General features: G+C 35.6%; 1 protein-coding gene across 23 annotated transcripts in view; it reads right to left on the bottom strand.

Annotated features, from left to right (window-relative positions):
* The window catches only part of LOC5568207 (voltage-gated potassium channel subunit beta-1), a 115,888-nt gene that overhangs the window by 17,490 nt on the left and 74,847 nt on the right, over positions 1 to 23,551 (bottom strand). For 18 of the 23 annotated variants that reach the window (XM_021854190.1, XM_021854197.1, XM_021854196.1 and 15 more), the window contains 3 exons: positions 9,278 to 9,348; positions 3,936 to 4,169; positions 48 to 144 (listed from right to left, as the gene is read on the bottom strand). In XM_021854190.1, the coding sequence (XP_021709882.1) occupies positions 48 to 144; positions 3,936 to 4,169; positions 9,278 to 9,348 (402 nt within the window). Of the gene's footprint in view, positions 1 to 47; positions 145 to 3,935; positions 4,170 to 9,277; positions 9,349 to 22,520; positions 22,806 to 23,551 lie in introns of all 23 variants that reach the window. The other 5 variants (XM_021854204.1, XM_021854213.1, XM_021854209.1 and 2 more) reach the window with 4 other exon arrangements.

The following is a 23,551-nucleotide window of genomic DNA, read 5'->3' as shown; positions in this document are numbered from 1 at the left end:
TTCATTATTAGGATTGTAATAGTCGATGTATTTGAAAGAAGATTTACTTAGTACTCCAGTAAATTTTGGTCGTTATGATGTAACTCGTTCGCTTCCAGCCTGCTTTTTGGATGATCTTTCCTAATTCGATTTCTGCACGGGTTCCTGTAATTTTGGGCAAGTTATTTAAACTTACACAGCCAATTCAGATTACCAACCCCAGTAAAATTTGACTGGGTTTTGGAACAACGGATTTTTCGGTAATTTTTACAATTACCGAAAAAACCCAGTAAATCAAAATATGTTTTGATTGATGGAAATTACTGACTTAGTCAGTAAAATTGTAGAGCGTTTTTACTGGTTTACAAGTTTCCCATGCTTCACGCTTTGCTTCTCCGGATTCTATTTTTTTTAAATAAGAAATCAAAACAAATAAAAACCCAATCGACATGGACATGTCCCTTATAGAGTTCTACAAGTAAACTTTCACGAACACCAGTGCACGATACACAAGTCAATTTCCTCAGAATGAAAACGTATCGATGTTTATTTGACGTCATTTGAGCTTTCGGTCAACGTCAGTCCAACAAGGAAGTGAATGCTTGGCAGCTATTCTGTTTTTTTTTGCTATTTCACAGTAAACAAAAGCAAAGATGTGACAGTTCTCACAGCAAAGCAAACAAAGAACAACAATCAACATTGCTATACTACGCAGGCAATTGGATTGGCCTATTAGGCCTAAGCATTTTTCGAGGGAATAAACATCTACGGTATGCACATATCTCAGTGGATGTAATCGAAAAATGTGTGACAAAATCATCATTATTTGGTTGGTGTGCATACAAGAGGCAAACTCAATGATGCCAGATGAATTTACCTCTTTTATGGAAACCAATCGAATTTACCAACGTAAGCAGTTAAAATCGTGCTGAGCATTTTTGGTTGCTTAAAATAGTTGCGCCGGCTACGTCCTTACGGTCATCGGGGAAGGTTAGTTAGACAACCGTTGTTACGAGAGACTGAGATCATCTCTGCATCTCCACAGTTGTCATGGAAAAGATATTAAGTTAGTGGGATAAGGTAAAGATTTGGGAGTCACCAGTAATTGGAAAGATATTGGGTTAGTGGGATAAGGTCAGGCTTGATAATTCTCCTCAACATCATCAGAGTTCGGTGACATACTCTAGAGCAGCGTGCTGCCTTTGCCTCTTTGCGAGGAAGCGAAAAAATGTTAAGCGGAGAGGCAACGAAAAATGAGCGAGGAAGATGAAGCACAAAACACAACAGAGTAAAATTCCATCAAAAAAGGGTGCTCTCCCAACTCCCCGAAAACTGTTTGTTCGGGCGGCAGACTCGAGAGTTCTTTTGAAGTGTGAGTTAAGGTGAGTGTCGCAACAAGAGAGAGAGAGAGTACCTGAAAAAATCCTCGCGTTTTCTTGCACTCTCACTCGAATCGCTTGAGGATCTGTGTTGAAAATTTTGAGTTCAGTTTTTTCTCCTCAGAAAAACGGCAAAATCGCCTCCTCCTTGCCTCGCAGAAGAGTTTCTATCAAGCCTGTGATAAGGTAAAGATTTGGGAGTCACCAGTAGTTGGTGATGTGATCCATGATATAATTACGCCTAATCGGATTCACGATATAATTCGATTATCGCATTGTACGCCGAACAAGTGTTCATCATTCGCCCGCGCAAGAGCAAGTGACACGATCAATAGATCAAACACTACTAACGATCCGCGGCGCATTTTCATTTCACTACTCGACCGACGCGCGACATGTTTGATCCTGCCCTCGTCGCCCGCCCCTGCAGGAGCAAGCATCAAGGTCGAAGGATCGAACAGAACTCTTTAACGGTATTTTTGGACTAAAATCCGATTTTTTTTCGTTTGGATTCCAGAATTATAACGTATTCAAGAAAGTTACAGAAAAAAATATTTTTTGGGTTAATTAAGGCCGGTGTCCGTGATTCGAAGCGTCCGGGCAATTTGAATCAACACCGTAGTTGATCAATGAGGAGAAGTTGATTATTCTACTACCCACTAGTATAGTCTATCAAGAAATTAAGATTAAGATTTCTGTGATGTTTCATTATCTGGCTTCGTGAGGTGCGGTTAGCGGCGAGATTCGTTTGGGCAAGGGCCGGATTTGCAAATGTGGGGACCCGGGGGCCATTGTCTTGTGGGGGCCCTTTTCCCAGAAATAAAAATTTCATTTTATATTTTGCAAAAAGAAACAAAATTTACAACACAAAATTCATTCGATGATTCTTTTTTATTAGTACAATGATTCAAATTATTCGTATTCTATTTCTGTTTCAATATTCAAGTTGTTGAAAATACAGATTTATTCAACAGATTTGAGTCGAAGAAATTGGTGTGGGGCTGGTAGCAAGTCTTTTTCTAGAAACTTGGTCTCTTTTTTTTCAAGGAAGGTCTCTAAGGTCTCTACTTTAAAATGAGTCTCTAAAGTATGTTTTTTTCTTATTTGGATTGCAGTGAATCCTGATGCAAAATTCTACAGATTCCAGAGAAAAAATTCAAAAACTTGGACGCGGCTATTTAACAGGTTCTTCAAGGCTTTCGTCTCACATGTCATAAGGAAAAAGTTCAAGAAATCTTCTAGTGAATTGTCCAGAGATTAAGGGACTCATACAGGGATCCTTCTAAAGATTTCTCTTCCAATTCTCCAAAAAAAATCCTCCAGTGGTTTTTTAAAATATGATTAAAGGATTTACTTACTACTTCACTAATTCTTCAACCGAGTTCTCCAGTTGTTATTCAAGGAGATCATACAAATGTTTTTTGAAGATGTTCTAAACGTAAATCTTGGAGGATATACTAAGGAAATTGATGGAAGAATCACCGGAAACTCCTTGGGGACTTAGGACTTCCTTAAAAATTATCTAAACGAATCTTTGAAGAAATTATTGATGCAATCTCTAAGGTAATTTTTGTTTATCTCTGGAAAAACACAGACTGACGGAAAGACACGAGAAATTACAAAAACAAGTGATAAATGTCTGGCTCAATTTCTTTGGGCTTGTGCTAACGTAAGAACCTCGACACCACTCATAAGACGCGACGTGATGTCTGGCCTGATTCTATGATGAAGAATCAAACTCTTGTCTTCTGCTTCCTTTTAGGTTACGTTTTATTCTTCTGTTTCCTGTTTGGTTCATTTTCGGTCACTTTTTGTTTGCTGTCTGGTCTCTTGTTGGTCTCTTACTCTAAGCTAAATATCTCAAAAGTTCCTATATTCAAGACACTTAAATCCTCCTATCGATCCTAATCTAAAACTTGGTTAAGAAAGCTTTCGGTACAGTTGGAAAAGTCACATTAAAAATCGTTAGAAATTGAGGTTTGTTTATCCAAATCGTTTTTGAATCTTGCTTACTCTTCTTGTTTCTTATGAAGTCAACAAAATCTCATTCTATGTTCTAATATTTTGTTTTTGAAATTCATTTGAGTTTATTGAGTAAATTATAATATGATGCGATTCAAAAAAGTATGTACTATTGCATTGATTCTAATTATTCGTAAAAGTTTAACTACAAATAAATTTGTCAAGATTTGTGGGGTCCCCTAAAATGTAGGGGCCCGGAGGCTATATTATATAGCTTGTGCACTGTATAACAAACGACAAAGCGCTTCTTATTTATATATTTATTAAGCAGCATAACAAAACATATTGCATAGAATCAGCCGGATGAACGATGGGGACTTTTATTCCACAACATTAGTAACAGCTTTTTAAAAGCAGGAAAAGCGATAGAAGACGAAATATACTCAGCTGAGATTGGTAGCTGCAAAATGTTTGCATTATAGCTGTATTGACGCTAATCGTTCTATTTTTGACAGGTTTATTTTTTTTGCAGAGTTAGCTGCTTCAGTTCAACTATTATTCAGCAGAAAGCAAATAATTTTGGCTATAACGCTAAAATTGTTAGTTGGAGCTTACCAGAATGTGCTTCTGACAGATCAAAAAGGTTAATGCCACTGTCCACAGCTAATCGCAAAATTGCTTCAGCTTGGTCTTCCGATACACCAGGTGAAAAAATCGGCCACGTTCCGAGGCCAACATTCGATACACGGAGACCGCTTTTTCCCAAATTTTTATATCGTAAGCCAGGTGTAGTTGTAGCATTGTTACGAACTGGGATTGCCGGATTCGAACCCAAACTAGTTGAACGACCTGAAATTAAAGCAGTTAAAATTATTATGTTACTAAAACTTTATGTTGGTGTAGAAGAGATTGTCAGACATGAAAGGGTTAAAGTATATAAATCGACGTTGTCGGTTAGTTTACATTACTGTTTTGAAATGGGTTTCACATCAATTCCATGAAAAACAATTATTAGATGTCCAAGAATTTCGTAATGTTGTTTTGATACGCTTTATCAATCCAACGAGTAAAAATGAGTAAAAATAATTTGTTTTCTTGAAACTTAAATTAGATATAAGAATTTGAAGAATACGACAACGAAATAAAAAAAAAAACACGGATCTACCTGTTTTCGGTAATTAAATCCATTCGTAATTCTTAGACATCGTTCACTTTGTTCCATGCAATTGCTGACCAAATGTATTCAATTGGTAAAATAATAATTAATAAAACACTTATTATGAATGTACAAAATTTACGGAAAATAACTATTTTTGGTAGGGCAAAGAACTTCTTGGACACCATGATTGACTTTAGCAAGAGCGAGTTTTCTCGGTCGGAATATCTGAAACTTTGCAATAAGAAGCACTTCATTATAACACTCATATATTGTGGCCAACTAATACAATCTCTTTATTACACAGTTCGACAAAAAAGTCGATCTGAATGCACAGAGACGGGACACCCCGGACTTGAAAGTATAAAAAAAGACAAAAATAATGGCGTTTTCAGGGTGTTCGTGTCTGCCGCAGGTCAGGTCGCAAATGATGAAATATTTGATATAAATGGTTGAAATAAGCGATTTTAGTGATACTACAATCCTCCAGAAATATCGTGGTTTATGGACAACCCCATGACCATACTGTGGAGCCGTCCATAAATTGTCCATAAGTGTTCATTTGATGGGGTCTGTTAAAAAGTTACGGGTTGTATAAATAAAAATAAAAATTTGATGAGTTGACCCCAAGGGGAAGGGGGATGAAAAATACCAAAAATATAACCACTTGGTTTATGAAGGGCCCTTGAAGGATTTTATGTTTCATGTTTACAATATCGAATTTAAGATCAGGCTCTCCATAAACCACGTGGCTTCTTAAATTTTGTATATGGACAAAAGGCCACAACGATGGAGAGGGATCTTGATTTACGTTAGAAAAAATTACGTGGTTTTTGAATGTTTACTGACAAATCAACGGACTTTGAACTAATTTTTAATTAATCCTATGCTTGTGTGATAACTATACTCTGATTAATTACCCTGATTTTAAATGAAAAATAATTGCAGATTTCAAGCTGATCAACATTCTCATGGGGCTGAAGAAGGGTAATCCAAAGTTTCCATGTTTTGCCTGTGACAGGAACAATGATGGGATGAATATTCTGAATCATCATGGTCACCACATCATTCTTTTGATAAGTACCGTAATCCGGGGTAACATTGATCAGCGGGGCAACATATATTCAATGCGTGAATAGTGATCCCCTTCCTTCTATTCAGGATCTAATAAACATTTAGGTTTTTGCAAAAAATGAGTTGTGTTCATGCGTAAATTTTTCAACTTTTGGAAACAATGCTTTTTATGATTATGAACGACACGCTCGAAGAATCAAGTCTCACATGAATTCTGAAAACGATATGAGCAGAAGAAATGCAGTTAATACTAAAAATGACATCTCTGAGAACGATTCCGTTGTCAATACTTTCATAAATATGTTCAGTAAAGCATAATTCACAAATTACTATAAAGAATGCAGAAATTCCTTGGGAAATTGCCTACATTTAGACATTTTCACAATTCAATGTTTTCAATTTTGCAATAACTTAAAAAGTAATTGGGTGTCAATAATTGTTTTAAAAATATAAAACTTGCAACATATGCATTTTCAAATGAAATTTTTAAATATTCAAAGAAATAATCAATGTTTTTACCGCGGATTACGGTACCCAGACAATAAATCAGATTTATATAGTGGATCGTAGTATCACTAAAATCGCTTATTTTAACCATTTATACCGTGAGGGCCCCTAACTCTGCGCAGCTCCTAACTCTGCGCACTTTTACCAAAATTCACCAAAATCTGGTAAAACACTTAAATTTTTGTTTACAATTTTTGTTTCATATATTGCTACAATAGTAATAAAAAAGTACGCGAAGAATTTTCTTGACAAATTATGTTTATTACTCTAATAAAAAATGAAATAGCTTTAAAAATATTGAAAAACGTCCAAATTGACTGCCCGTTAGCAAAAATGCTAAGGGAGTACCTCATCACTTAAGTCATTTGAAGCAAATTAAAGAGAATATGTTTCAGATTTTTAGTACGTAGGCACTAGTTTATTTATCGAGCAATCATCACTGGTAAAGTGCAACTTTTTTTTCCTTCATTTTCTTATTCTTCTTAAGTGCGCATAGTAAGGAACCATTTTTCAACTATGTTCCTTACTATGCGCAGCAGTTATAAAACGTTATTTTCAACAAACAATCAACCCTCCAGAGGTCGATATTGAAGGGAACCATCGACTTGTCGACACCATCGTGATATGGAATAGAAATGCTTTGGAAAATTGTTTGAGGGGACCATCATAGTAAGGGAAGATTAAAAAATGACGTCCTTCACATTTTAAGGATTTCTACACTCCGTCTCCTCAGTCCCTGTCGCGATTTTTACAGTACCTAATGTCACATTGTCATAGACTCTTCCTCCCCTCAACGATGGACGTAATTTTTGAATGCTCCCTAACCATGCAATAAAATAATTTAGATATTTTGTATAGTTTCATGAGTCAATATCGAGTAATGGAACACCGAGGTTTAATCGTATTTGCTATATAGAAACGCCAATAAAGTACTGTTATTGATCTGCAATAGGAATCGTTCATTAATTACGTCACGCTTATACAGAGTGGCGATACTTCTCGATTGATTGATGAACAATACATGAAGAATGGATATACCCTTTCGCTTAAACTATTCTTCGTATTTAGTAGAAATGTTCGGGTTTTACCAGAGTCTATAAATGAAGAGTTGCGCGAAGAGTGAAACCAAATCTACCTATCGAACTGTCAAACCGTCTACCTATCGAGCAGACCAGCATAACAAATAGCCCCATTAAACATTTGACAGTTCAACAGCCGACTAAATTGGTTGTTGCACCGACGCTTATGGAAGTTTAACACAGCGAACAACTGACTAATCGCTAGATTAAATCGGGTGACCGAGGAAATCTGCGTTTTAGTAGGTCAACTTGCTTGGATTTTACTTAAAATACCGATTTATCCACCTATTTAGTAGGATTGCGTCGGCCCACCCTATTAAATCGGATGATATTCGATTGATCCTTGTGTTAATCTTCCATAAGCGACGGTGCAATAATCGACCGATTTTGCAAAAATTGCAAAAGTCGGCTGTTGAACTGTCAAATTTTTAATGGGGAGGGGCTATTTTTGAAGAAAAAGGAGAACAATCATTCAAAGAAGCCTCTTCGCGCAACTCTCTGTATATAGACTCTGGGTTTTACATATAACAAACCCGAACCAGGTTCTTATTTATTTACTTCAAACCCGGATCCGACCCGAATCCGAGACAATTATTTAATACCGAATCCGGACCCGAACAGAACCAAACAAATTTGGGTTTTATATTTTCTAATGAAAATACATAAACAGTCCAAGCTAATTTTCCTTTACACGCCAAAAGTGAACGCAAAAAAGACGTAGTTTGTACGTGTGATTGTAATTTCGATTATTTTAAGAGTTGCCCTTAATGGCATTCATTAACACTAATTATCATGGATTGAATTATAGATAAAATTCACTTCATTTAGTAAACTTCTATGTTACAGACATTCCACGCTCCACTAGGGACGTAAAGTCGTATAAAGTAAGAAAATGAAGATTAATTCAGAGTTTAACTGCTAGTAATGCTTTTAGTAAAATACTTTAACTGTTATAAAGAATTTATCGAGTGCGCAGAGTTAGGAACCTAAATGCGCAGAATAAGGAGCATTGCAAAAATGAGTGCGCAGAGTTAGGAACACGGACACCCTTGAGAAAAATTAAAAAAAATGCAATAAAAATCATTACTTAGTGAAACTTTTATATTTTTTCCTTATACATAAGATCAATAAGTATTTGCTCCGAAAATTTCAGACTATTGTGTTTTGTTTTCAATTAATTACAGCTGTTTGAAATTTGAAAAGCCTTAAGTGCGCAGAGTATGGGGCCTTCACGGTATTCCATCATTTGCGATACTTTAAAAATGGGGAGGGCACTAGAAAATGGGGAGGGAGTCCATGCAAATCTTAGTACAACTCTTCATATTGAATTTCAAGTCAGGTTTTTGATTTTAAATTTAAAATGCAAAATTTTCAATTCAAAACGACCTGGGGCAGACACGAAAATTGTGAAAACGCCATTATAGCCCGGAGTGGCCCATTTCTGTGCATTTAGATCGACTGTTTTGTCGAACTGTGTTATATTATGTATAAAGTACCGACGAGAAAGTGGGTAAATGGGGTAAGTGAAAAAAATGTTTATTCTAGTGAATATATGAATTTACGTTCCTAACTCATGGGTAAACCTTCGAGGCCATTCAAAAAATTACGACAGACAGGAAATTTAGGAAAATTTTCAACCGTTATGGCATAATAAAGCGAATGGTTGTTTACCTGTCAAATATGACCTGTTGGTTTATGACGTGCAATCTTATTTTGGTATTTTTGGTGAAAAAATGTCGCGGGAATTTTCTTTACTACGTTAAAGTTGCCCTCCCTAATAATTCTTAAGGGAAATAAAAAAATCAATGTGAATCTCTAAAAAGCTAAATTGAAACATCATCAATTTTTTAGCCACGTGGGATAAGTGAAAAGTTTCTTATTAGAGCTTGATTTTTTGTTTGCTTTTTAAATAACCATATGTTAACAAAGTTCGCAACTATCATAGAAAAACAAAGCGTGTTGAATATTTAAAAACACAAGCGTTAAAGCTAATAGAAATTAAGGACTTGGAATATATATCACGAAGTTTGCCGAGTGACAGCTAATAGTTTCTAGAAACAACACTTGCCAAAGTGAACCAATAATAGAATAGAATACGGCTCCCTACAATGATTTTAAATGAAAAAATAAAAATTGTATACCGAAATCTAGCTGTGCTGTCGTACCACTGAATTCCTCCATACAATCTAACGATGCTATTGGTGCGCGACACCTGAAAGAAAAGTAGATAAAATGTAATTATTATTTCATTCAACAGTGCTGCAAAATTATTTTATCGTAAATAGATAGAAGACCGTAACAATAACAAATCATTAACAAAGCGGTATGTTAAGCATAAGCTGGGCTGCTTTTCAAAATTATTCTAAATTGATCCCATTTTTGAATAACTTACGACTAAAATACATTGGTACTACTGTTATACATACTGCTGTAAGTAATAATTATTTGAGACCGAATATGTCTACATGTAGTATGAATTGACCAGCTGTATTTTGCTCCAAAGCGGGACAAAATTTTACATATTAAAAAAACTACAACTCTTACACATATGTCGCGTTTAGTATCATACAGGTGTCATTGATTGATTCATTTATTGAACGACAAATTTTGAAAGAGTGATATCCTTTCGTAATCGTTCTCAAAAGGGCACAAAATCCAGTGATCGTTTTCTCATAGTTGATTTTCTCTTTGAGTTAGTACATGAAATCCAATCGAAACATTTGACGATGAATACTTTTAAAACAAAAGAAAACAGTCGCCCGGCCAAGTAAATAGCTAAAAATAAAATCAATGAAGAAAAATCGATAAGTGCAGTCACGCCCTTATACCAAATGCGAGATATCATTGATCTACAGTAAAAATATGTCGCTAAGCTTTAATCAAAAGTACAAAAAATTATAATCAACAAACTTTGAACATCTGCGACAAATGGAAGCTTCCAAAGTTAGGTATAACACAAAGCTGGGACCAGATCATAAAAAATGATTTTCGACAAAAAATGCCATTTATGGGCTCTTTGCGCATTATGCATTCCTAGGCAGCAGTTCCAGGAAACATATTTGGCGTAGGGTTTAAAAATACAGTTTTGTGAGTAAGAAACGTCACATTCGTACCTGTACTCTATCCCAGGAAAAATATGGAGTGGCAATAGTTTTGTTAGTTGGGCTCCCCGAAAGATTCCGAATTCGTTATCCTGAATTACCCCCAAAAATTTGTGTCGCAAATGTTCAAAGTTTGTTATGCATTCTGTAAGGTGATGCATAGTTATCAAACTGCAATAATCTTTAGTTACACCCCCAGGGCTACTGTAAAAGTATGAGCTCAATCCAGTGTGATCCGGTGATCCGCGCACCCATACCAAGCCTTATTTTATTAAAATTAGAATTAGAACTGGAAAATTAAACTAACATCTTTCCTTGATTCCTAGAGAAGGTTTTCAACATCGGCAGCTAGATATACATAAACTAATATCACGTGTAATTGTGGCGGGACTTGAACCTGTTGAACCGATCCTAGAGGTATTCACCGGAAATTCCTGGCATGTTTCATGCTTAGGGACGATTCAAATATGACGTCCATCGTTTTTCGGGATTTTTAAACCCCCCTCTCCCCTCTGTCACGCTTCTTCCAATACCTTATACATGCACTGTCACACTTTAATAGACTCCTCCAAATGATGGACGTCATTTTTGGATGACCCCTTAGTCTTTTGCAACCCAACAACCAATAACAATAACATCATGATATATCCCTCCTCTTCCGTTTCGGCTTGCACAAGTCGTCGGCCCAGCGAAAGAGAACGTACCCCCTGCTATAAGACAACGGACTAGCATGCACCGCCCAGCGGCACAGTCGAAATACATTTCTGACGAAAAGTTTTCCGGGCTGAAGCGGGAATCGAACCCACACTTCTTGACTCGATGCGGCTAAATGTTTGGTAACACTAACCGCAGGGCCACGAAGCCCACACTTCTTTTTAATGGGATGCCCATCTGGCATTTGCTTGGGGCACCCTTCCGGTACTCCTAGTCAGGTGAAGTACTAGCCATATGTCAATGTGCTAAAGTTCACCTTAATAAAGTAATAAAAAAAAGCTTCCTTAGCAACGTCAGTCCCAAGAATTTAATTTTTCCCCGTGAAATGAAAAGGTTGGTATTTTCATCCTTTGTAAAATTTGAAACTTTGCGTCCATCACGTTATTCATAAGTGAATAATTTGATAGCCGTCAATTTTTAAACTAGCTTCAAACCTGCAGCTGCACAGTGGGCCTGACCATTTCACAATATGACACAAATTCATCGATATGCTGCAAATATTAATAACAGAAGCGAAGTAAAATTCAATTAGTGTTTTTTTCTTAAACATACTCTACTAATTCCTCCAAAATAAAAAGGGGGAGGGATTTCCAGGATGCTTTTCAATAATGGCTATGTAAGCGCTTAGATTAGATTATATTAAGAAACGTCAAATTCGTAAACATACCTGTTATGGGGGGTGTAGAATAAGAAAAAAATAATGTACATCGGGGGAAGGCGTACCGAAGTGATAAGTTGATCAATTGTCCATTGTGATTATAAATGCTCAAATGTATAATCCTAAACATCGCATCATTGCTCCTTTTCAAGTTATAATCTCACATTTGCACTTTGCTCGTAATACTACTTCAAAATCTCAAATACAACTGCAAAAATCAATTTGTTCCAAAAATGTTGCGGTCAATCAAAAAACCATTGTATCTTTGACTCAAAACGAATACCATTTTTTCAACGTATGGTAAACATTTGTATTCTAAAAAGATTTCTATAAATGAATTCAAAAAAATTTGGACATGGTACACTCCCCTGCACTTTTTAATGGGATGGGGCAGGTAGATCAAGTTTTATTTATCATGCGCATTTGAATTAATTTCAATATCCTAATATGTTCTTTTCCTTCAACTTCCTGTCATTTCTAGTCAAACTTACCAGAGAATTTTTTAATTTCACAGTAGAAACATTTTTCTGTCATAAAAGATTCTTCTTCTTCTTCTTGGCGTTACGTCCTCATTGGGACAGAGCCTGCTTCACAGCTTAGTGTTCGATGAGCACTTCCACAGTTATTAACTGAGAGCTTTCTTTTCAAAAATTGCAATTTTCGCATTCGTATATTGTGTAACAAGTACGATAATACTCTATGCCCAGGGAAGTCGAGGAAATTTCCATTACGAAAAGGTCCTGGACCGACCGGGAATCGAACTCAGACACCTTCAGCATGGCTTTGCTGTAGCCGCGGACTCTAACCACTCGGCTAAGGAAGGCCCCTAAGGAAGGCAGAAAAGATTATTATGGTGAAATTTCAAAAACTTTTCTTGATGAAAACCAGGTTTTTCGTATGCTGATTTGAAAGGTAGCAAAGGTCGAAAATTCGACCTGTACTAAACATTGATTTTAAAAGAGGCAGACCGGGAAGGCTTCGGTGTTTACGAGCGTAAAGTACTGCTGATACAATACTCGGTGGGAAACTAGAAAATAGTGTGTGGCGCAGACGTATGAATCACGAGTTATATCAAGTGTATAAAGATGTGATTATTATTAAGCGTGTAAAACACGGTAGACTTCAGTGGGCTGGTCACGTAGTTCGCATAAAAATATTCAGCGGGGAACCAGGCTACTTCGTGGAAGATTACGATTACGCTGGCTGTACGCAGTGGAAGAGGACCTGGCGTCTAGCGTTGGGCAAATTTGTCCAGAACATCGATGTTACTGAATCGATTCACATTTGAACTGCCGAATCGATTCACCGATTTAATCGAATCCTTTGAATCGATGTTTTCGAATCGATTCAAATCGGATGACAATTGACATTTATGAAGGTTGAAATGAGACCAAATGTATTTGCATTCGATTTCTACTTATTTCAATCTGATCAGTTTCGAAAATCAATTGAACAGATTTACTACTTCAAGATTAGTTCAAAATATTTTTTCTTTTCCACAAACTCGTTAAGAAATATATAACGATTTCAATAAAATGAATCGAATCAAAAAATCGAATGAAGAGAATCGATTCACCCGATTGTAGGTACTCCACACATCGATTCAAAAAATCGATTAATCGGAAAGCAAACATCGATTTTGACAACATCGATTTAAAACCGCCCAACGCTACTGGCGACCTTAAACGTTCGGGCAACAGGAGAAGTATCGCCCAAGACCGACGAAGATGGAGCTCTAGGGTAACGGTCGTATTTTGGACCCCCTAAGGAAGTGATTTTGGTGTTTTTTTTAATTAATTAATTGCACAACGTAACCATGTCAAAGCACATGCCAAAATGTAGAGAAAAAATTTCCTCTACGAGAAAAAAATCCCATACGGCCAAAAACTAGCAGTAGCAGCGTATGAGCCGTATACTCGAAAATCAGGAGCAATTTTAGGGCAAACCGACCAGAAAGTGGGTACCAAAACGATGTTGGGATGTACCGGAATGTATGCAAAATGACAGCCGTGTCAGTCCCCTGTCTGGTAGTTACATCAGATCATTCGTTTAAGTCAACTTAAAAATCAAGCATTCGTAACTGATAGTTCTATTTAAGAGGAAGTTGAAAGTTTAAGTTTCATACTGCAAACTAGAAATAGTGAATAGCATGCTTCGCTGAAATTGGTTATATAGGGAGACTTACGGCTTCGGCACCATTCGACTATTACCTATAGGCATCCGAATTGCAAACGCCAAATACGCACACACTCCGAAAAAATCATGTGATTTTACGTCTTTTGGATGCACATAAAAGAAGCGAGCCAAATGGCGTTAATTTGTGTCACATTTTAAATACGATGGTGTGCGATTTGGAAAATGTCAATAATAGTTCCATCGTTTTCATGTCCTTCATCATGTAAAATTACATTTTTAGTTCAATACATCTTTCAGAACACATTTTTTCGTCTTTTCATCACTTACATCTTGTGTCGCCATTCAGTCATAATGTGAATTACGTCCGCAGTAATTTTCATTATTTTTAAGAGTGCAGTATTTTTCTATCAAAACACACCAATGAAAACATTCAGATACATGATACGGCAGATACATGATCAACTCAAATAAACACGCCTCAAAATGCGACTGATTTGGAGCTGCCGAAGTGATTCACCAGCAGTTCTTATGGGAAAGCTGCCGAAGAGAATAAGGCTGCCGACAATAGTCACACCGACAAGAGATGTTCGTAGCGTTGGAAAAACGTTTCCAAAAACATTTTAATAAGTCTGTCCGTGTGAATCGAAGAGGATTGAACAGCGCGTACATATACCGTGATGAATCAAAATTCGGACGGCACCAATATCCGGACACTGAATTATTATTCATTAATTTAACGATGTAAATCCACAATTATCTGGTGATGTTTTCACGTATCCTTAAATTTAATATTTTTTCATCATTTAACAATAATTTGCAATTAAGTAGGCTTTGCCAAAATATATTACAAATAAAAACAAGTTCGCAACATCAGTTTGGCACTCTTCATGCGTCGTACAAGTTTCAGTTGTGTAGTTTTGCATTGACTCACCGGCATTGGATCATTCGTGAAAGTGTGAATAAATATTAGTTTTTTCTACTTCTTTTGTTCAGAATGGTTAATGTGATGATAGATTATAAAGTTAAAATGATGAAAGTGGTGATTTTATGTGTAGCTTAATTATTTTAACAGCAAAAAGATGCTGTCCGGCTTTTCGAGCCAGTTGTTCTAAATATAATTGGTCAAGAATAATTGTTGTTATAGTTGAAAACCAATATAGTCAGTGATAATGTTTTAGTTCTATACAGAAAAACTTATTAAAAATGTGATAATTTCAGTAGTGCTAAAACACGGATTCCGCTCCAATCCGCAAGCAAGGAATACAGATAAAAAAATCAAATTTCATAGAAAGTTGTGCTTTGATATTATATTATAAAGCAAATGCTAGTATTACGTGCTCAGAAAAGTCATTTTCTATAGTTTACAAAGTTAATTAGATGAGTTTCGTTCAATTTCAATGAAGCTGTCCGGATTTGGATGCATAAGTGTCCGGCATTTTGATTCATGTGTCCGGGTTTAAGAACACAACATGTTTCAAAATTTCTGCGATTTACATGCTATTCTTGCCATTTTTGTTTGAATATTCGTCGTTTTCATAAAGATGTGAGCCTGAACTAATTGTATGATAGCCATCTTATACTTAGATCAGTCAATTGAGTGATAAAAATATAGCTGAAACATTTGGTGCCTCTTAAGCGTCCGGATATTGATGCAGCACGGTAAACAGACAGACACAAAATTTGTCTGCTGATGTCCAGGAAATTTAGGGTAATCAGGGTAAAACCGACACTAGACCCGAGCAAAGTTGGGTAACAAAATGATAACAAGTTGTGTTATCCGATAACAAGCATTTGATAACATAGTTTGTTATCATTTTGGTTGAATAAGCAGGCAACATAACAAACGTGATAACAAAAGTTTATACTAAAGATATCATATAGATAACTCCTTGTGTTATCATTTGAAACACATTGATAACAAGTTTTGTTATTCAGCGAATTTCCCTCATTGATAACTCATTATGTTATCATTTAGTTATAAAGATCGAATTATGATAACAAACATTTGACGTCATTCACCCGTCGCACACTGGTCCAGGAAGCTAATTTAGGCGGACATGAGGTTTTCGTCAAGATTTATTGATTTTAGAGCCATAGTTTCTTCTGAGAATATGTTCAGAATTTTCAGTACTACAAAATGTACGGATCAAAAAATTTTTTACGGTGATCGCAAGAGTGACTTATACGCCAACTTTTTTTATTTTAACGAATCGTAAGTTGGTATGTTCAGCAAAGTTGTAGCAAATGATCATAGAAGCAACTTTGCCGAACAAACTTTTTCTCGGTTTTGCTTAAGAGCCGAGATAATTAAGTATTTTTATTAAAAAATCGTTTTATGCTCTTAAGTGTTTTATTTTTTAGTTTTATTGGCCTACTATGTTCTACAAAGTTTTGATACTTATCATTTGCTACAACTTTGCTGAACATATCAAAGTTGTATTTCTTATGGTTTTCATCTTATTTGAGTTTTTCATCTTAAAATTAGCTACTTTGTATGCCTTGTATCTCAACTATGAGCACCTCAAAAAAATATGTCTTTCCACCAAATGATTTTGCAGTCTTTCGAGTACATGTGAGCAAAATTTGGAGAAGATAATATTTGTCTACCTCGTTTAAAATCGATTTTACCAATTGACGATATGAGATAAATCCATATTTATTGAATATTCATACATGTTCAACTCACAAAAGTCATGGCTACCTAAGCACATCAAAAAAGGTAACACGTGTATTTATGTAGAAAGATAACGTACATCGTTTTTCAGTTGTTTTCGACTAACTTTGAAGCTTCTGCAAGAAATTTATCGTCTTTTCCTCTACCAGTATTTAATCTATTCCTAAGCAAGATCATCCGGTTGGAAGTCAACATAAGCCGTATAAAATACATATACAAAATTTACAGTCCGATTGAATTCTGTGGCATGATTTTCCCAGAATCTACTGATGGATTTATTCCGCATTTCATATGCTTCTTTGGCGGCATGCCGGACAACATCACTCCATGCGAAAGTAGTTTTTGCACCATTGGAGAGAGTACGTATCAATCGTGGAACTGGTGATACTAACACTACGTTTTTGACAAATACTGTTCAAATGCCTCCTCGTTAATCTCCCGATTAAAGTTGGCTACTTTTAAAATGATTGTGATCCGAAAAATGAGATGTTTGTCAAGTTCCATTTTTTCTGCTACTGTATTGCGCATTTTTTTCACCAGTGGACTATTGCAGAAGTTTTTACAAGTGCGAAAACGCTAACAAAAGTGCCCAATTGAATCAAATCGGGTAGGTGTCTTCGGGGGACTTATCCTTCGTAATTGAAAAGTGCTCTCAAGACACCAACAGGAGTCAATGCAATCCCGCACTTTTATTCACACTTTCGCAATTATGAGGCCGCACTTCGCAGTCCAGTAGTGAAAGAAATACACAATATCTACTTCCCGTAAAAAGCGGCGTGTCGTGTTACGACCATTTGAGTTCCTACCAGCTGGAAGAGGTTCGTTCATTCTCAGCCCCAACCTTCTTTTGAGGGGTTTTCGTGGCGATCCTTTAGAATGCTATTACACTTACCTACTACAACTATTGCACGCAAGTGGTGTTGTCCGGCATGCCGCATTACCAAAGAAAAACATGAAACATGGAATCCATCAGAAGATTCTGGGAAAATCATGCCACAGAATTCAATCGGACTGTAAATTTTGTATATGTATTTTATACGACTTATGTTAACTTCCAACCGGATGATCTTGCTTAGGAATAGATTAAATACTGGTAGAGGAAAAGACGATAAATTTCTTGCAGAAGCTTCCAAGTTAGTCGAAAACAACTGAAAAACGATGTACTTTATCTTTCTACATAAATACACATGGTACCTTTGGTTTGATGTTCTTAGGTAGCCATGACTTTTGTGAGTTGAACATGTATGAATATTCAATAAATATGGATTTATCTCATATTGTCTATTAGTAAAATCGATTTTAAACGAGATAGAAAAATATCATCTTCTCCAAATTTTGCTCACATGTACTCAAAAGACTGCAAAATCATTTGGTGGAAAGACATATTTTTTTGAGGTGCTCATAGTTGAGATACAAGGCATACAAAATAGCTAATTTTAAGATGAAAAACTCAAATAACATGAAAACTATAAGAAATACAACTTTGGTATGTTCAGCAAAGTTGTAGCAAATGATAAGTATAAAAACTTTGTAGAACATAGTAGGCCAATAAAACTAAAAAATAAAACACTTAAGAGCAAAAAACGAGTTTTTAATAAAAATACTTAATTATCTCGGCTCTTAATCAAAACCGAGAAAAAGTTTGTTCGGCAAAGTTGTTTCTATGATCATTTGCTACAACTTTGCTGAACATACCAACTTACGATTCGTTAAAATAAAAAAAGTTGGCGTATAAGTCACTCTTGCGATCACCGTAAAAATTTTTTTGATCCGTACATTTTGCAGTACTGAAAATTCTGAACATATTCTCAGAAGAAACTATGGCTCTAAAATCTATAAATCTAGACGAAAACCTCATGTCCGCCTAAATTAGCTTCCTGGACCAGTGTGCGTCGGTTGCAACCTCGATCTGACAGATCAAAATTCGTTGATAACAAGAGTATTCGTATTGATAACAAAAAATAACAAAATGAAATCATGCTGTACATCTTGTTATCACTATGTTATGCGGTTGTTATTCGACTTTGCTCGGGGACTGGCCCTTAAACAAAAAAGTTGTAAAACTCAACGGGGCACCCACTAGATATGTGTCTTAGGATAAGAAAGAAACTCTCTCAAAATTTCAACTCGTTTGATTCCACTCCGTTATTCCACCAGCTGGAGCATTCAATTTGAATTTTGTATGGGATATTCGTTTCAAATGTATAGAAAATTGACCGTATGCCCAGGTCCGTCTCACTCGGGCTCATATTGGGTACCACTTCTAGTACTGCATTTGGTCCCTCGGTAGTGCAAAAGGTACCCAAGTTTGACACATCGCAGTACACTTTTCACGGCATTCTAGATTACCTTATGAGTCATATAATTTTGGGCAACTGCAAGGGACATGGAGGTCTTTAATTTGTCTTTGGTATGCCACTGTTTTATTCCGTGTACTAGTAGAACTCGTTGAATTGACCCCAGAATGACAAATTCACTACTTGATACCCTAATGAATATAATTGCAGAAGATTGTATCTGGATTCAAGCTTATTTTCATTGCCATTAGTTGGGCTTAAGGCTCAAGAATCCATCATTCCATCATCGGCTATTATCGAAAATGAAAAACCAGTTTTATTGTTCAAATTTCAAAATCTATCATTGTATTACAGATAGCAAGTGTAATGCAATGATAGATTTTCATGAACATTGCTTCGAATTTGAGCAATAAAACTGGTTATAAAAATTTGTAAAACGATGATGGTTATTTTCCTCTTAAATCAGTACAATCACATATATGTAAATGCGCCTTATGCAGCAGCTCGCCCTGCATCATAGGTGGCTATGATGCGCTTAGTGGCTGTGTTAAAGAAATACAAAGCAGTATTGCATGAGCTTAACAAATCTGCTTCAGAAAGTAAAAACACCAACATTATCAATTTTAATCAACCTTCTACAATATTGTTCGCTATGGTATCAAGTAGTGTTTTTGACATTCTGGGTTCAATTAAATGCGATCAACCAAACAATAGATGATGTGCTGTTTCCCATATGTTTGAGCTGAGAATCCCATATTAACTTCAATTCAAATGCGCCAGCTTATGGAACGAGCAAATAAGCTGAAATTTGCAGGCATTCTTCCTTGGGGTTGCCCTGTGGAATTATGCAACTTTATTTTTCTTCCATACTGAGCTGGGCCAGTTTGACCGACACCCTTTGATTTTTCATGTTTTGAGCATCTTTTAATGCAGTTTCCAGCACACCCTATCTTTACTTGTGAAATGTTGTGTTTCACATGACGTTACAACTAACCAACACTAAATTAACGTCAAATCAAATACACACACTTTTTTGATTCAGCTATCCACTTGTACCTATATCAATTATAATTTGGATAATTGCCACTATCCGAAAACATTCACATCCCTATTCGAGTGTACGAAGGTACGGTGCTGCCATCTGGGAAAAGTTTGCTCGATGCGTGAAGCGTCGAAAATTTTACCCGGCAAGGTATACGAAGCGAAATTTCAAATGGTCATATAAAATTAACTACAATAGTTATTTAAAATCTTTTCAGTATACGTTGATATACTTTTGATGGGCTACATTATAGGCATATAATTTTGAGTTTTATATTGTTTTCTCAATATGCTGCTGATTCTATAGTTGATCAATAGTCTAACCCCGTACACTTAATAGAATTTAATTAGAAAGTGTTTTGAATTTTTTAGAAGCATTTGAAAATTGACTTCCTATGCTGTACCATGTAAAATAATCGGAGCTTCACGCATAGGGTCAACTGTGGTAATTACCTTCGTAGACGCGAATACTTCAAGTCATGCTCACAAATCTACTTACTTTTAACTTGCAAGGAACAGGGTAGGTGATAAGAAAACCACCTCTCACGCAGGAGACCACGTACCAAGTTTACCACTTTATTTTGATTTTTGCAATGTTTTTTTAGATCGATAAAGCAGCAGCGAATCTTTTGAGATATGTTGATAAAGCATAACAAAATGCTGAGTAAACATTGCAAAATATTATAAACCTAATTAAATTTGCTTTGAGTCAACTAAATTATAGTTGAATTTTAACGTTTGACGTATGGTAAATTCAATAAAAAATATAGTTGTTAACAACTAGGTATACGGTATAGTTGTTTTTAATAATATACTGTCTAATCAACTGTATTTATAGTTACCTCTAAATTAACCTTAAAATATAGTTAACTTGACCGGAAAAAAATACCCAGACAACCAAAATAAAAGGCCTTATACGTACAAAAGTGGAGGCGATATACGTGCATATTATATATGATGAAACATAACATGCAATGCGAGTGTGTAGATTTTCTAGCGAATTAGTCTGTACTCTTATGCGACTTAATTTATGATAACAAAGTTTATTTGACAGCTGCTACGGATTGATCCGACTTACTTTGTATAAGTATACGGGACGAAATGGAATGTACATATGAACTCATAAAATAGCGTTTTGTGCGAGGAAACTCATCGATCAAACGATTTCACCCAACATGTAGTGCGGGAGTGATGCAGTTTGTACAAATAAACGACTTTGCTCGTATACTGTTATGCGACTTCTGGTTGTCTGGTTATTACGAACACTATATTTTGTTCTCCGTGATAAGATTCTACAACAATTTTAGGTTAGTTTAACACGCGAAAATGTGAAAATATTATCACTAAGCTTAGGGTGTCGGTTTTACAGTGGGAATTCGCTCGTTGGGGGTCTAGGAATGACTCGGTTGGATGTTCGCTGGTTTGAAAATATTCCAACTAAAAAGCATTCGAATGTCAAGAGAAGATGTCAAACTAACTTTGACGTCTGAGCACCGTCGCATTGAAGTCACCATATATAGAACCAATATGCATGTATATGTGCGTTTCGTGACGATTTGCTCTCCAGATGCGTGAATATGGAGCATTTTCACCATCTGTCAGTCGTTCCAACTAATTCGCTCGGATTCGCTAGATGGAAGGCAGTCGTGTTCCAACCAGCGAATCCCCGCTGTACCCTGATTTCCTCTACAAAAAAGCGTGGCATCGGTTTAGACAGCCGAGAATACGTAAGTTCCCCTATGTGTAATTGTTTCGAGATTTGCAATTTTCTAAATTATGTTTATCTATAAAAAACGGTCAATAACTTCACAATGGACAATAATCTATAGAAACAGTTTGAAATTTATAAAGAAAAATCATTTTATTATCGAATTGTGAAAATGTTCAAAGTAGTCCCTTTTTTGTCTTGAAGGACACACTTTTTTTTCGCTATTCAAGCATTTTTGTTATTTTTGATGGATTTGCCTCATATTTTGCACAGTTGTTACGTACATATACAACTGAAATAAATGCAAGAATTATCAATATCTATACATAATTCTAGGAGTTACAAATCCTAAAATTTGAATAATGTGAAAATAATGTCAAAGAAGCCCCGTTTAACGGTAATAAGTTACTACATATCCGCTCTAAATATTTTTTAAACGAATAGCTCCGCAATTTAGCGAGCTGACTCTACATTTCGTATCGTGTGTGAAAATCATAATTTTTGTGGTCAACTTTTCGTAGGCGTCTGTTGATATTTTATTGACTTTTTTGTAAGAAATAAGTGCTTTCATTTTATAAATATACAAAAAATGGACGCCAAACGTTTTTAAGTGCATAACTTCAGAACGGCTCATCCGATTTGTACCGTAGCTTTTGGTATGGTTAGTTTTCACGTAAAGTAGGTTATTGCTATTAAAAACATGGTAAATTTGTATGTGAATTGTGATAGTTTTGAAGTTTTCGGTTTCCCATACATTAAATTGTTGTTAAAAAATATCACATTATGCATCACGATGTTTTCCGGGTGACAGCTAGTATTTTATAAATTTCTATGAGGCGTACATGCTGCATTGAATAATAAATGAGTTTAAATGTATTCGATTAATTGTTGAAAAAACTACTCAAACTGAACGCAGAAAAGTGCTATTTTAAAAGTGGTGTCGAAAGCTCGCAATGTGTAATATTATTTAGTTCAAATAATAACCCATAGTGTTCAAATCAAAGCTTAAATATAAATGGCGAATGGAAGTTTTGCGCATATATTAACATAAGTACCTGTATATGGTAACCGGATTGGAATCCTCACTAATATTGTCGTTATTATTGTTATTGTCATTTCCAGTTGCAGAAGCAACATTACATAATACAACCGACATCCTTTTGGAATTAATCTAAAACACTCAGCGATTAAACGGATTTTTGACCGCTCTAGGTACTTTTCGAGTGTCCTTGCGATTTGTTATTTGGCTCAATTGCCGTGTTTGAGCTTGGCGTTCAAGTTTCTCCACATCGTTTATAAAATATTTGATTCATTTTCACTGAAAATTTTTGTTGAAAACACTATTTCATTTTGATTAAAAATACATCGTATTTAACAAATCGATAATTTGCCACAAGACTTCGTAGTGGTACTGAACAACAATACCGAGTTATAATGTTTTATGTTTTGTTCATACTGCAGCTTTTTTTTCGGAAAGTATGCGTTATATCACTCGTGGTGATGAGAAATACCACGACACTTTCAATTAAAAGAGAAAACATCATATAAACAAATGTTCCATTTGCTCTGTTCGATAGAATTTACACAAAGGAACATGCGCTCCTATATTGGGATTTTTTTTTCTTATTTCCTAAATATAGCATCATATTTTTATATTAAATTAGCTATGACATTCACTCAACTCTTGATTCTTGTCATTTCATCTATCTGTGAAATTTAATTTCATTCTGGAACGAAAACGTGAAATCAATATATTGAAATTGTATACTCTATATATCACGACTGAAAAAAAAAATCTATCGTGAACAACTAACATCAAGAGAACAAAAAACATGGATATACTAAATTATGTTCAGAAGAGATAGGATAGTCGAATCTGTAAATTACTTTGATATATAGCTGTCATCTATTTTGTAAGTACGGAAAGGTCATAAAATAGATAGAGCAAAAGAATCGAAGACTATGTGGAAAAAAAACTTGAAATGCGGTTTTTCACATGCACAATGTATTTTTAATCACTAGTTGGTATTTCATGGTATTATTTTGCTCTACAAGGGGAGGCGAACGCACACATATCAGGAAAATC

The sequence above is a fragment of the Aedes aegypti genome, chromosome 3 (assembly GCF_002204515.2).
Source record: "Aedes aegypti strain LVP_AGWG chromosome 3, AaegL5.0 Primary Assembly, whole genome shotgun sequence".
NCBI classification, from domain to species: domain Eukaryota; kingdom Metazoa; phylum Arthropoda; class Insecta; order Diptera; family Culicidae; genus Aedes; species Aedes aegypti.
This window is presented reverse-complemented; position numbering and strand designations above follow the sequence as displayed.